The sequence below is a fragment of the Cervus canadensis genome, chromosome 28 (assembly GCF_019320065.1).
Source record: "Cervus canadensis isolate Bull #8, Minnesota chromosome 28, ASM1932006v1, whole genome shotgun sequence".
NCBI classification, from domain to species: Eukaryota; Metazoa; Chordata; class Mammalia; order Artiodactyla; family Cervidae; genus Cervus; species Cervus canadensis.
This window is the reverse complement of record NC_057413.1, coordinates 24,724,626-24,739,429: the sequence shown is the minus strand read 5'-3', so window position 1 is coordinate 24,739,429 and position 14,804 is coordinate 24,724,626. Positions and strand designations below refer to the sequence as shown.

Here is a 14,804-nt window from a genome sequence, read left to right as displayed (position 1 = left end):
GTATAAGTTCAGATTTGTGTTCCTGAGAGATTTAAACCCTATAAGGTATTTTTATTTTAAGTATGTCATAAATCAATTCAAAAGGATAAATTGATGCTTTTGAACTGTGGTGTTGGAGAACACTCTTGAGAGTCCCTTGGACTGCAAGGAGATCCAACCAGTCCATCCTAAAGAAATCAGTCCTGAATATTCATTGGAAGGACTGATGCTGAAGCTAAAACTACAATATTTTGGCCACCTGATGTGAAGAACTGACCATTGGAAAAGACCCTGATGCTGGGAAAGATTGAAGGCAGGAGGAGAAGGGGACGACAGAGGATGAGATGGTTGGATGGCATCACTGACTCAATGGATATGAGTTTGAGTAAACTCCAGGAGTTGGTGATGGACAGGGAGGCCTAGCATGCTGCAGTCCATGGGGTCACAGTGAGTCGGACACGACTGAGCGGCTGAAGTCAGAACCAGTGCTTAGAATTACAGTTAACTTAGTGTAGAATGGAAACTTAATCCACCTGTTGAGATAATATATTAGTCTGTCGGGTATTAGGTTTTTTTCTGTATGCCAGGTTTTTATATATTTTCCATACATGCAGTAGGATACAGTTTATATAATTTCTTAATATGGGTTAGTATGGTTAAATATCCTATATGAAGACCTGCTTCTAACTTAGTAAATTTTAACCATCTCCTCCCGCTGGTTGCTATTACGTTCAGGAAAATATAAATCCTCAGGTAAAGAATAATTATGTTTAAACACTGGCCCGATCATTTAGTCAAGCATAACACTTTGTTTAGCAGCGGCCTGATGAAGGTATGCATCCTTCTAAATGAAGAGACGCGGTACTGAGAGCACGCCTTTACTGAAATGCAGCGTCTTCAGCTTGTTCTTCACTCAGAATAAGGGAATACGAGTAAGTCATTTCTGGTCCCCTAAAAATGAACTTTAATAAAAACAATTCTTCAAATAGGTTGAGCAGCCAAATAGTTGTTAACCAAAAAGCAAATGGTATTTCTATGTGCTTTGTACTGTGCCATAGGGAACCATGCAACTAGTATACCTCTTTGAGAAAGAAGGGACGGGACGGTCCTGGGAGTCAGCCAGAGGTCCTGTCCAGGTGTGAGCCTGTTTATGCTGTTCTCCTATATACACACTCAATATATACTCACAGTTGTAATTCTACTGGTTTTTCCTTTGATTTCGAGTTCAACTTACCCTTCAGCTAAAACCCTACGTCCTTTGACCAGTCTCTTTACTGCCCTGAGAAGCTAAGAGACGGGCTGTGGTCATTTTAATTTTTTCCTGGTTTTAGTATCATTTCATTAGTGTCAGAAGAAAAGAGGTTCTACCCGGATAGAGAATCAACTAGTTACAGTTTACGGATTACAGTGCCCACAGATTTTTAGAGAAGCTGAAATCCTGTGGTCCATTCCCTTCCCTCAAACATTCTACCCTCCAGGCCTGGCAGATGAGATCTGCTCCACTGAGACCAGCCCAGGAAGCAGGGAGGCCAAGCCTGCCTCACTCCTTAGTCCCGCACAGTCACCTGCAGCTCACGACAGATCTCTCTCCTTCCTGTTCTGGTTCTGTTGGCAAGGCTTGTGGCAGTCTCCTGCTGCCTGAGGCTTCCTGAGATGACTTCAGATTAGCAGAAGATCACTAGGTGCAATGGCTGTTAGAACAATCATTTCTCCAGAAGCATCTGAGGGCACAGTCAGGTGATATTTTACTTTTTATATTTGTCCTTCACTGTATGAAACACTGAAGACACAATAGTCCTCATAAGAAAGGACCACATCACTTACGACGTGATTTTGGAGTTGTGAGGTTATGCCTCACCCCCGTACTTTTCTCCTCGTTCTCTCTCATGCTTTTTCTCCTGTGTACAGTGCTTTCTGTTTGACTTTGACTGGAATGGGTCACCAGTTTTAAGAGGACGTTTTTAGCAAGAATTGTGCTACAGAGCTTTTCCTAAGATAACTAGAGACAGGCCTTTCAAGGCATCAGAAAGACACAGGTGCTCAAGTGGAAGAGGAAGTGGGTTGTGCAACAGGTCTGAGCACAGGAAGCCAGTCAGGAATTAAGTTGAGGTGCACAGGAAACAAGCTTTGCCAAGGGACACGAGTAACCAGCGCATCCACTGTTTCACATACTTCGGATGTTGTCACCACTTACTGTGTCTTGGCAGCCAGTCTGTGTGTGTCTCCACCCCCAGGAGCCCCACCTGTCGTAAGGTCCACCAAGGCTCCCCTGGATACGCCACTTTGTCCCCCAGAACGCTCACCCAGAAGATGACTCAGCACGAGAGAGGGGGACAGGTGAGGAAAATGGAGTGAAACCTTTAATCTTGGCCGAGGCTATAGATATGAAGCGCCCCAGAGAGTCGGGCTCCCAGAGAACTCCTTCCAGCAGCAATGACAACTTGATTCTGTAGGAGACACAAAACAGGATTCCTTCACAAGCTGTTTCGCTTTCCTGCTGAAGTCCAGGCATCATGTTATTCTCTGAGCTAGAAAGATAAAGCTAGACATTGGCCAGACCCAAGGGCTTGAGCTTAAATGCCTCTTTCTCAGCTCTGTAGGTTCAGAAAACCACAGCTGAGGAAGTCCTCACTAGCTCCTTCTCAGGTACACAAGGGAAAAGTCCATCTGTGAGTGTTTATTCAGCATCCTAGCTGTGGTGGAGTGTAGATGGCATATCTGGAGTAATCTGGCTTCATCAATGTGTTCACACCACCTTCTCTGCCCCTGCTGCTTTCAAAATTGTCTTCAAAGCTTATACAAGTTTTTAAACATTTTTTGAAGTGGATTTTAGTTTTGAAACTACCAAGTGTTTCTGGACCATGGTGGATAGGTGAGGTGTGGCTGATCAGACTGACTGATGGGTGGAGCAGGGTGTGACCATACAGGGACCAAACCTGTGAAGTTTTTCATTGACTTAATTTTGAAACCTCCCAATGGAATTCAGATGTGTCAGGTACTATGCATGACCCTTTGCGTGTGTCTTTTTAAATACCCCCATTGTCAATTAAGAGGGGGAAAAAAGCTGTAAACTCTCACTTGTGGAATTGCTCATTTACTGGATATGTCTATAGCTTGGCCACAAGCTAAGTGTCCTCTCCATTGCCTGGTTAAACCACCTCCATTCCTAAAATCAAGTCTTCCCCTGCTCTTGCCCTTTCTGCGCAGTCAGCGTACTCTGATTTCCAGATCCACTCAAGCCCCAGGGGCTCTGCCAGGCCTTCCCTGACTCCCCCAGCCAATTCCCATCAGGGCTCACAGGCTGGCTGAAGGCCACAGGAGGTTTCAGAAACACGGTGGCAATACCACAGAGGTAAGTGGTCCTCCTAATTCTAGTTGGTTGCTTAATGCTCACACAGAGAAAGGAAGAGAGGAGTCTTCAAAATCATAACTTTTACTCATGTCTCCTTAAGAGGCCACCCACTCTCATCATCCTCAGATTGTGTCCATTTTTAAAACATAACCTTCGATTTATCTTCACACTCAAAAGAGTTCTTCAGGGCCCCCAGCCTCAGGTATGTGTTAGGAAAGTGGAGTAATTTTAATATTGACTCATGAACTGTAATTAGGAAGATGAATTTGCAGTGTTAAACAGAAAGGAATCAGATTATTTTAGATGCTCTACACTACCCCCCCTCTTCAGTTGGTTCATGATTTGTATATGGTTCATGGGTTCTTAGTAACGTCTTAGTAACGTCTGATTCCTGGAAAGTGAATAAAATTTAAAATGCAAAACAAATTTACGATATTCTTATGATCATATCTTTTGAGAAGCCCCCATAGTTTATAATCTCTTTTTGTTGTGGTTAAACTTGCCCATAAATGAGTTCAAGGGCTACTTGAACTGTTGACCAGTAGAGGGCAGTTTCACCACAGTGCTTACAAGTCCACAGCACCTGCCAAGCCTTGCAGACTTGGTTCTGTACTCAAAAATCTATGATGGCTTCTCTAGCCTTTCATACCACAGTTCACACCTCCAGTTAGCATTTATTACTATACTTATTTGCCTTTTAACTTCCCACGTGTTAAATAAATCTTAATTTTCCTCAAGAGCAGACACTTGGTCTCTTTCTCATAGCCTAGCACAGATCTGTACAGTGTCATATCCTTAAATAAATGAGTGAAATCAGTAGTCTAGCTGTATGTTTTAAGATAAAATCCTTTAAATCTGTCATGGCTATTAAAATTCAAAATGTGCGTACCCTTTGACCTAGTAGTCTTCCAGGAATCTAGCCAGCAGAGAGATTTGCATAGTTATTCTAAAGCCATACAAAAAGAAACAATTATATAACAAATATATTGTTAGTATGTATTTGGTTCATTCCTAAAGAACCAAAATATATTAACAATGCTTAGCCAATATGGCAAGGGTTGGCAGACTTTTACAGTAAAGTATCAGGGTAATATTTTAGGCTTTGTGGGACATCAGTCAACTGCAATTGTGGTAGAGTATCAGAGGTAACTGCAGTCCATGGGGTTGCAAAGAGTCGGACACGACTGAGCAACTGAACAAGCCGCAGAGGAAGAGAAAAGAATGAATGTGGCCATCTATATTCCAGTAAAGCTTGTTAGAGACACTGCAGTTTGAATTCTTGTAAATGCCTTGTGTCACAAAATATTCTCATTTTCTCCAGTCATTTAAACATGTCAATCATTTTTAGTTTGTGGATTACACAAAAATAGGCAGCCAGCTAGAGTTGGCCAACAGGCTGTAATTTGCCAACCCCTGTTGTAGAGGATGAAATTGGAGGGGTAGTGAGGAGAACCTTTCACCAAAAACTGATGGGATTATGTGTTTTCTTTTTTTTTTTGAGTCCCTGTTTTTCAAATAAAATCTAAAATACATGCAAAATGAGATCACTCCCAAATCCCAGCCTTAGAACAAACGCAACCACCAAAGCCGTACAGTCTTGGCACTTACCTTTTTCTTGGACCTCACAGTGATCACAGAGCTCCCAAACCTTGAGCCTGCCTGTGAAATACACTGTCTGTTAATGGCCTTTGAAAACATACCATATGATTTTATCAACTTAAAATACGGGAAAGGGCTTCTTTTTTTTTAGAATTTACTTACTTCAGGAGAAATTAGTACATATTGGGCCTGAAAAAGAGTGATAAGAAAGGGAGACTTAATGTTATTGCTGTTCACGGATTTTTTTCTTTAACCAATTTTAATTATACTCACTCAAATTTCTACATTTTAGAGAAGCCCTTTGTCACCAGAAATTCTGCTTACAGGAATGTAGCTCAGAAAAACAGATGTATAAAAATGTTTATGTGAATATTTATCTTACTATAACAGCAAAAATTTGAAATAGACTAAGTGACTAACAGTCACTTAAATGGTTTGTCTACAGATAAACAACTAAGTATCTGGTAGATATATTGTATAAGAATATAGAAAGCATAGAAGACTTATTGATAGGTAAAAAAAGATAAAGTTGTGTATGAAATGTACACTAGGATCACAACCATTAATATATACACAGACACAGTGTAAAGGTTTAAGGGTGTGCTTCAGAATCAGCTCTTGGTTCAAGTCCCTGTTCTACCATTTCCTAGCAGTGTGACCTGTAACAACTTCCTTCTCTGATCTTCAGTTTCTTTATAATGAACAGAATACCAAACTAATAGCTTTGATGTGAATTAGATTTTATATGTATATAAAAAGTGCTAGGTACAAAGTGTATGCATGCTCAGTCGCTTCAGTCCTGTCCAGTTCTTTGCAGCCCCATGGACTGTAGCCTGCCAGTCCATGGGATTCTCCAGGCAAGAATACTGGACTGGATTGCCATGCCCTCCTCCAGGGGGATCTTTCTGACTCAGGGGTCAAACCCACATCTCCTGCATGGGCAGGCAAATTCTTTACCACTAGCACCACCTGGGAAGCCCAGGCACACACAAAGTAAGTACACAATAAATGGTAGTAATTAAGCTCATAGAAAAAAAATACTAGCAGGATACACATGAAAAGGTTACTGGACATCTCTTCAGACTGGAATTCTTTGTACTGCATTTTCTAATGGTTTTACAATAAACTCTCTTCTAATTTGAAATTTTAAGTTTAAAATAACAGCCAAGTGTTTTAGATCCAGGAAACTTAAGCAATGAAAGATGAAATAAAAAGGGCTGGAGTCTTCAAGAAACTCCAGCGGCCATGGTCTGTTTTCTGCTGTGCGCTCCGAACCAAGAGCCAGTATGACACCATATCGAGCTGAACTTCAGCTATGGGGGCAAGCGCTGTAGAACTGCCGGAAGGCAGGCAGCTTTCAAGCAAGTGACTGTGCTCTGACCTCAGGTGTGGGTCAGGTTACCTGAGTCCAAGTAGGAACTAAGAGTTCTGGAGTGGACATAATTTACCAAGGCATTAGCAAGTACCGTCCTTTCCCAGTTTGGTGTGGAATTGTGTACAATACTTACCTTTTCTTCTGGACATGGAGTTACCCATGATTTGCATTTGCCTGTCACGTCACCCACGGTGATCTGTTTGCCATTATACACATAAACACAGCCATCCTCTCCCCCCATCAGTCCCGCAGTTGCGTCCGTGTTCCTCAGCGGGGCTGCTATGATGATTTCATCTGTGAACAATGAAAACCAGAAGAAGGAAGTGTCTTACTCCTTGCTGTCATCCTTTCCATTGTTCCACTGCTGGGTCCTCACCCAGCCTCCCACTAATAGTAATGCATCCTCTTCCCTGGTCTACCCTGATTTCTTTCCAGTGCAGTCAGAGGCTTTTGTTTTCTGTTTCATCATTCATTGATGTGGGTGGCTCTCATTTCACCATGTTCAAGAAGTACAACTCACTCTTGTACATCCGGCTCTGGTCTGGATTCGTTATGAGGCTAGACCAGGGGTGATCCTATCAGGGGGACCCATGTTCTTGGCCAGAGCCACCGTTCCTTTCCTACCTAAGCCATCATTATCCAAGTCACTCAAGTGCAGAACGCCACCAAATCGGGAGAAGCGGCGGTTTCCACTGAAGGTGCTGAGCAGAGAAGGCTGCGAGTCAGGGGTCAGTTCATACATCCGCGTGCTCCCACCTTGGTGCAGGGTCATGGTCAGGAATGACACCTTAGACACGACATCTGAAATAAACCACGGAACAGTAGCTGCCACCGTCACAAGAACGAAGCAAGGATACAGACTTGCAGTGACACAGGCAAAACTATGTCAGATTTGTGAATGCCAAAATTTATATATGATCATTGTAAAAGGTGTGGAAAACACCCAAAAAAAGTATAAAGAAGAAAATGTATGTAATGCATATATTTGTTTCTGGACAGTGATATATACTTACATATACATACCTACACATTTTAATGAGGTTTTTTGCAGATTACAAAATTCCTTTTACTAAGTTTTGGTTTTATATTTAATACTATGATAAATGATATTTATGAATTACTATGATCCTTCCCCCACAGTATTTTCTGAGAACAGATTTTTAGAAGGGACCCGTCTAGCATTGGATTTGGGGGATGAGTATTGTTTTTAAGGCTCTTGCCATTTTGCCAAACCTCTTACTAGAGAAAGTACATCAGTTTACCTTTCACCAGCAGTGTGTGAGTTCCCAGTCTCAGCTCAACCTTGCCATCGAGTATTCTTTTGCATACCACAAATACTTTGTAGCTTTTAATGAGTACCATAAAATCCCCACTGAATATTTAAATGGTTGTGTGTCGTGGCCACAGTCGGACCCAGAGATCCTGCTGAGCCAGAGGCCAGGGGGACAGGCCTAAATCTAATTATTAGTTTACTTGAACTTGCCCTGCAAGTAGGTCAGATATTTCACGTTTCACTCAATCCGTCCATAGAGCTGTGATTCCCGAACTCTACACTGAAACACTTCGGTGAACTCATGGGGATACTGCAGTTGTCTTTTTAATTTTTGCCGGTAAGACAGTGACATCTGTCTGACGCCACATGACCCACCTGCTGGGAGAGGTCACAGTTTCAACACTAGATCCCCCCAGTTCTTTCAGTGATGTCATATCTTTGCAAAACTGGAGTTTTATCATAACAGGGGTGGTTATGATACAATGCAGGCACCACTGGAAAAGCAGTATAGGTCAAAATGAGAATGATCCGATTCCAGGGTTTGGGAAGTGATGCAGCTATTCTTGAAGAAGTGAAGTTTCATGGCGGGTGACCTACCTCGAGTCGGGGCCCCCACCAGCAGCACTGGGGTCCGGGTCCCGTTCACCATCACGTGGCCACTAGACAGGGAGGTACCCAGTTTCCCCATCGCCTGTGAAATGCAGTAAGTCACTACAGTACAGCTGAGAAACTCTCCCTGTGGTGTCTGCTTCCCCCCTGGGGAGGGAGGGGGCCGCCATACCTTGTCTCCGGAAATGGTAAGCCAGCTTTGACTGTTTGGAGGGAAATAGCCATACACCCGTCCAGGGCTCTGTTTCTCTTCACGAGTGCGGAACAAGTGGCCCTGACTGGAAGCAAGCATGCTGGGCTTAGGTGCTGGGACCCAGGACGCAGCGCTGGGCGGGTGCTCAGGTCCAAGGAAAGATGACCCACATCTTCCCCACTCACAGCGCCCCCTGCACCCCAGGCTACTGGTCCCTGTCATCAGTGTGGGGGGGGGCGGGTTCAGAAAGAATCCCCATATCAAGGCTCTCCAGGTTAAGAGATTCACATTCTACTTCCCAACTGACAAAATAGGGGGATACCTCCTGTTATGGGCTGGATTGTGTTCCCCAAAGTTCATATGTTCAAATCCTAACCGCCAATACCTCAGAATGTGATAGCATTTGGAGACAGGGTCTTTAAAGAGGTAATTATGCTAAAATGAGGTCATCGTGGTGGGGCCCCAATCCAATATGACTAGTGTCCTCATAAGAAGAGGGACAGACACCAGGGATCAATGCACAGAAAAGAGGATGCATGGGAGGCACGGAGAAGACGGCTGTAAGTGACAGAGAGGCGCCCTGGAAGATAGCAACCCTGCTGACACCTTGATCTCAGATCTCTAACCTCCGAAGCTGTGAGATCATCGATTCCTGCTGCTTAAGCCACCCAGACAATGCAGGCAAACTAACACAGCTCTCTCTCAAACTTCTAAAAAGGAACATTTGCCACTTGACCCAGAGTCTTCGCTTTTCCTTGAAGGGTAGGAATTTCAGAGCCACTCCTGTGAACCCCACATTCAGTGGGCTCCCCAGGCTTCAGGCACCCACCCCTTGGGTCACTGTCCTGCACCCCACATCAGGACTCACCTGCTGGTGTTCTTCCAGGTCGGGCTTCCAGCCAGGAGCAGAGTGCTGTTGTTGACAGCGACGCCGTGAAGGGAGTACCCCAGCCAAGCAAAGTCCTCCTCTCCCCTCACCAGCCAGTTGGCAGCTTCCACGTTCAGCTTCTCTGCACAAGACAAACAGTGCCTTCTGCTTTACGTGGAAAGACTACAGGAATGGGAAGAGTGGCCCTTTGTGTAGGATAATGAGAAACGGTTCATTGGGCTGTTTTTGCCACAACTCTTACGTGCCCCCACACCTGTCCCCAGGGCCCCAGCATCAGAAATGGGGCTCATGCATCATACAAAAAATACATTTCTAGAGCTAGCCTCTGTGGAGTGGAGGATGCTGTCTAAAAAGAGGACCTGTTGGGAATTTTCTTGGCAGTCCAGTGGTTAGGATCCTGTGTTCTCACTGCCAAGGATCCAGGTTCAATCCCTGGCTGAAGAGCTAAAATTCCACAAACTGCGTGCACCCCACCCCCCCAAAAAAAAGGCCTGTTGGACAGCTGGAGCATCAATGGGATGCCTGAGTGTATTCACTCTTCCATTGAGACGCTATGAGGGTAACTATTGCCCACCCCCCACCCTCCACTTTGGATCTGGGTCTACACACTGGATCCTTCTGTATATTCAACACTGCCCACAACACTTGCTAGAACATCTGAAAGAGGAAGAATGATAGAGAATTCAGGTGAAACCACACACAACAAGGGAAACAGGACCGAAACCCCCATGCAAGAGAAGGCATCACAGACTAGAGCAGTGGGGGTCTCCGCCCACCCCACCCTGGCAAGCACTACCTCTGTCACTGTAACTGGAGGCAGAGTAAAATGCAGCCACAATTCCCTTCTGTTTCCCTCCACCTGGAGCGAAAGGGGAGCCAATCACCAGGTCCGGTTCACTGTCTCCATTCACATCCGCCGCCAGGAGGGTCCAGCCCAAGTTACAGTAGGTATCCTGAAGAGAAAATGGGAACCCAAACACCTTTAACTCAGCCTTGGGGCAATTAGGATGCGGTGAGTTCTCGTTTTCTGTACCTGGTGAAGGTGGTCAACATACCTGGCAAGAGATGGTGATGTTGGGGGAAGAAGACAGTTGTCCTTGTTTGGAACCAAAGTAGATGTACACTGCACCCTAGACAAGGACAAACCACAGGGCGATTGTGAGACTCGGTGGTGACCCGAGAACCTTAAGTAAGAGCAAGACAAAGATGACTGATGATGAAACAAATCACCATCAGAGCCCTGTAGGGTCAGGAGCTCGGTTACTGACTGAAGTCAGTGTCCGGTCCTGTGCATCAGCCTCTTCTATCAGATCATTAAGAGCCCCCAAAGCAGAAACTGTCATCTCATCTTGGTCTCCCCCACATCTTGCTCTGGGTCTGCCATCCATAATTGTTCAACATATTTGCAGAATGAACTACTCAACTGCCCACAACCCCTTCAAAGCCCAGCTCAGCCTCCGGCTCTTCCACGAAGCCCCACCACCACCCCGACCCAGCCCATGACTTCTCAACACCAGTACATCTCGTCAGTACCACTCGCTTGCCTTCGGACACAGGCTGTGCTGTTACTGTGTTACGAAACAGTTCCCATCTTACAACTTGCCTCTTCCATCCCTCCTCGTTCTAGAATCATTTCCTTTCCCCGCTGAGCTGAGGACTGAGAACACAGTGATGGATAAGACCAACCTCGACCCTCCCCAAAAGCTGGCCAAGGGGCAACTGTGACACCACAGTGTGAGGAGCTACAAAGGGGCAGCGAGCAAAGGATGACAGTGTCCCCTGAACCAGGGTTTAGGTCACACTTCCTCCAAGAAGTGATGTGTTACCCCCTACAGAAAAAAAAAAAAAAATGGAAAAGGGGTTTCCCGGGTAGAAAGAACTGGATGAGCATGGGTCCTAACATGAGGGTGCCCCATGGTCTGCATGAAAAATTGTTCCCACGACTCACAAGTGAGGAGGGAGGGGAAGAGGTGAACCCGGTGGGAGAGGGTGATGAAGGGCCTTTGACTCTGCAGTCACTGATGATTCTCGGCTATGGTGTGGACTGGGAGGAGGAGAGCCCTCTGGGCCAGGACCCAGGATCTCTGCTCTCGGGGAGGAAAAGGGGGAACATGCTGGGTTCTGTGCCCGAGAGGAAGGATCCAGGGACTCAACGTCCCTGCCCCATGACAGGAAGCTGTGGATTAGCTGGAATTTCTGCCTCCCCTGACCATCTCTCAGCATCCCCCGGGGAGGGAAGGAGGGAAGGGGAATTCAGGACCTGGCAGAATTGGGAAATCCCACCTGAGAAGCCAAACTGAGGCCAGGGAGGCAGGAACAGGATCTGCCAGGTAGCCTGAGGTCACAAGGACCTGAATAGAGGGCTGGGATCATCTCCCCACAAACACTGCCTGGCACCCCTTCCGCCTGCTTCTCTCTGGAGGTTCCATGGGCTCCAGCGTCTGCCCCCACTATCCCCTCTCCCCACCAGCCTCCTTACTGTGTATGTGAGCTTCTCGGAGCCCACCGAGGGGGCTCCCACCGCCAGGTCAGGCACGCCGTCTACGTTAAAGTCCAGCACAGCCACAGCCGAGCCAAACCGACCTGAGGGCTGAAGACACACCAGTTACTCCCCCTGGGCTGAGCCACAACCGTCCGAAGAACACACCTGACTCCCTGGGGGACCCCATCGAGCACCCAGGACTGAGGAACAAGACTGCAGCCCACTCGTAACACATCCATGACCCTCCAGATGGCTAGCTCACCCTAAGGATGTTTCTGGCACGTCTGTCTGCCTCAAGGGGGAAGATAAGGTACCAGAGAGAAGAATGCAGGTCCAAAAGAGACACAGATATAAAGAACAGACTGTTGGACTCTGTGGGAGAAGGCGAGGGTGGGATGATTTGAGAGAATAGCATTGAAACATGTATATTAACATGTGAAATAGATCGCCAGTCCAGGTTCAATGCATCAGACAGGGTGCTCAGGGCTGGTGCACTGGGATGACCGTGAGGGATGATGGGGAACACATGTACACCCATGGCTGATTCATGTGAATGTATGGCAAAACCATCACAATATTGTAAAGTAATTAGCCTCCAATTAAAATTAAAAAAAAAAAAAAAAAGAATGTAGGTCCTTAAAAGTTCTAGGTTTTCAGAACCTTGTTAAGGACTAGACTCTTATTGGAAAGTACCCAAGATAATAATCACTTAACAGCAGCTAATGTCTGTCAAATACTTAAGATGTTCTAGAGCTGTACTGACCAGTGCAGTAGTCACTAGATAAATGTGGCTGTAACATTGAAATTACTTAAGTCAATTTTTCAGTTTCACTGGCCACATTCAAATGTTCAGAAGCCAAAACACTTAGTAGCTCCCATACTGAACAGCCCAGCTTTAAAGCATATCCATCATTACCAAAGGGTCTATTGATTCTGCTGTAGACACTGTTCAAGCATTTTATGTGGATTAGTAGCCCCTAATTTTATGGTTTACAGATGGAAAACTCAGCCCATTCAGGGACCATTTTCTTCCAAGGTGGATTTTCTAGATCTTCTATCTCCTGCTGTCTGGAATCAGCCTAGACCTAAAGGAAACTCATGAGGTTCTCCTATCCTTTCACAACTTATCTAACAATGAAGAGTCTTGCACAAATGATGCTTGCTACATCACACACACACCCCAAAACGCACATCTCTTATTTGTTGGTTAATCTCTCTATACCTGTGTGCAATGGCATCTGAGAACACAGCCCCTTTCTACTGTGTTGGGGGAGGCGGGGTGGGTACTTGATAAACGAGAAAGGATTGCCTGGAGATACAAGCAAGCTGGGGCAGGCTGGGGACCCATAAGTAGGGGCCCCTGCCAACTGAAAACGGGTTCATTTCCTCAACACCAGCTCTACTAGCAAGCCCTCCTGCAGGGTAACTCATTCCAAGAAAAAGCACAGCATTCTAAAATAAGCAGATGCTTAATGAATTCCAGCTGAACTATTTCAAGTCCTAAAAGATGATGCTATTAAAGTGCTGCACTCAATATGCCAGCAAATTTGGAAAACTCAGCAGTGGCCACAGGACTGGAAAAGGTCAGTTTTCATTCCAATCCCAAAGAAAGGCAATGCCAAAGATGTTCAAACTACCACACAATTGCACTCATCTCACACACTAGCAAAGTAATGCTCCAATTCTCCAAACGAGGCTTCAATAGTACATGAACTTCCAGATGTTCAAGCTGGGTTTAGCAAAGGCAGAGGAACCAGAGATCAAATTGCCAACATCCGCTGGATCATAGAAAAAGCAAGACAGTTCCAGAAAAACATTTACTTCTGCTTTATTGACTATACCAAAGCCTTTGACTGTGCGGATCACAAAAAACTGTGGAAAATTCTTAAAAAGGTGGGAATACCAGACCACCTTACCTGCCTCCTGAGAAATCGGTATGCAGGTCAAAAAGCAACAGTTAGAACTGGACATGGAACAATGGACTGGTTCCAAATTGGGAAAGGAGTACGTCAAGGCTGTATATTGTCACCCTGATTATTTAACTTATATGCAGAGTACATCATGCGAAATGCTGGGCTGGATGAAGCACAAGCTGGAATCAAGATTGCCAGGAGAAATATCAATAACTTCAGATATGCAGATGACACCACCCTTATGGCAGAAGGCAAAGAAGAACTAAAGAGCCTCTTGATGAAAGTAAAACAGGAGACTAAAAAAGTTGGCTTAGAACTCAACATTCAAAAAACAAAGATCATGGCATCTGGTCCCATCACTTCCTCGCAAATAGATGGGGGAAAAAATGGAAACAATGACAGACTTTATTTTCTTGGGCTCCAAAACTATTGCAGATGGTGACTGCAGCCATGAAATTAAAAGACTCTTGCTCCTTGGAAGAAAGCTATGACCAACCTAGACAGTATATTAAAAAGCAGAGACATTACTTTGCTGACAAAGGTCTGTTTAGTCAAAGCTATGGTTTTTCCAGTAGTCATGTATGGATGTGAGAGTTGGACCATAAAGAAAGCTGAGCACCAAAGAACTGATGCTTTTGAACTTTGGTGTTGGAGAAGACACTTGAGAGTCCCTTGGACTGCAAGGAGATCAAACCAGTCAATCCTAAAGGAAATCAACCCTGAATATTCACTGGAATGACTGATGCTGAAATTAAAACTGCAATAGTTTGGCCATGTGATGCAAAGAACAGACTAACTGGGGAAGACCCTGATGCTGAGAAAGATTGAAGGCAGGAGGAGAAGGGGACAATAGAGGATGAGACTGGTTGGATGGCATTACCAACTCAATGGACAGGAGTTGGAGCAAGCTCCAGGAGTTGGTGATGGACAGGGAGGCCTGGTGTGCTGTAGTCCATTGGGTCGCAAAGAGTCGGATACAACTGAGCAACTGAACTGACTTTGAGATATCTATCCTAATCTTCCATTTTATAGATAAGGACCAGAAAGGTTAACTGCAGACCAAGAATGATGGCTACAAGAGTCCCATCTCTAGAGCACGCCATAGTGTGGCATCTTCCCCGTTACTTAAGGACACTGGGA

General features: G+C 45.2%; 1 protein-coding gene across 5 annotated transcripts in view; it reads right to left on the bottom strand.

Moving 5' to 3' along the window:
* Positions 1 to 1,569: 1,569 nt before the first annotated feature.
* Positions 1,570 to 14,804, bottom strand: part of GPLD1 (glycosylphosphatidylinositol specific phospholipase D1) — a 51,990-nt gene continuing 38,755 nt past the window's right edge. For 3 of the 5 annotated variants that reach the window (XM_043450317.1, XM_043450316.1, XM_043450319.1), the window contains 11 exons: positions 11,749 to 11,859; positions 10,325 to 10,399; positions 10,066 to 10,222; positions 9,249 to 9,390; positions 8,360 to 8,465; positions 8,176 to 8,269; positions 6,930 to 7,106; positions 6,439 to 6,599; positions 5,093 to 5,119; positions 4,940 to 4,990; positions 2,313 to 2,426 (listed from right to left, as the gene is read on the bottom strand). In XM_043450317.1, the coding sequence (XP_043306252.1) occupies positions 2,340 to 2,426; positions 4,940 to 4,990; positions 5,093 to 5,119; positions 6,439 to 6,599; positions 6,930 to 7,106; positions 8,176 to 8,269; positions 8,360 to 8,465; positions 9,249 to 9,390; positions 10,066 to 10,222; positions 10,325 to 10,399; positions 11,749 to 11,859 (1,188 nt within the window). In that variant the 3' untranslated portion in view covers positions 2,313 to 2,339. Of the gene's footprint in view, positions 1,701 to 2,312; positions 2,427 to 4,220; positions 4,278 to 4,939; positions 4,991 to 5,092; positions 5,120 to 6,438; positions 6,600 to 6,929; positions 7,107 to 8,175; positions 8,270 to 8,359; positions 8,466 to 9,248; positions 9,391 to 10,065; positions 10,223 to 10,324; positions 10,400 to 11,748; positions 11,860 to 14,804 lie in introns of those variants that run through there. The other 2 variants (XM_043450318.1, XM_043450320.1) reach the window with 2 other exon arrangements.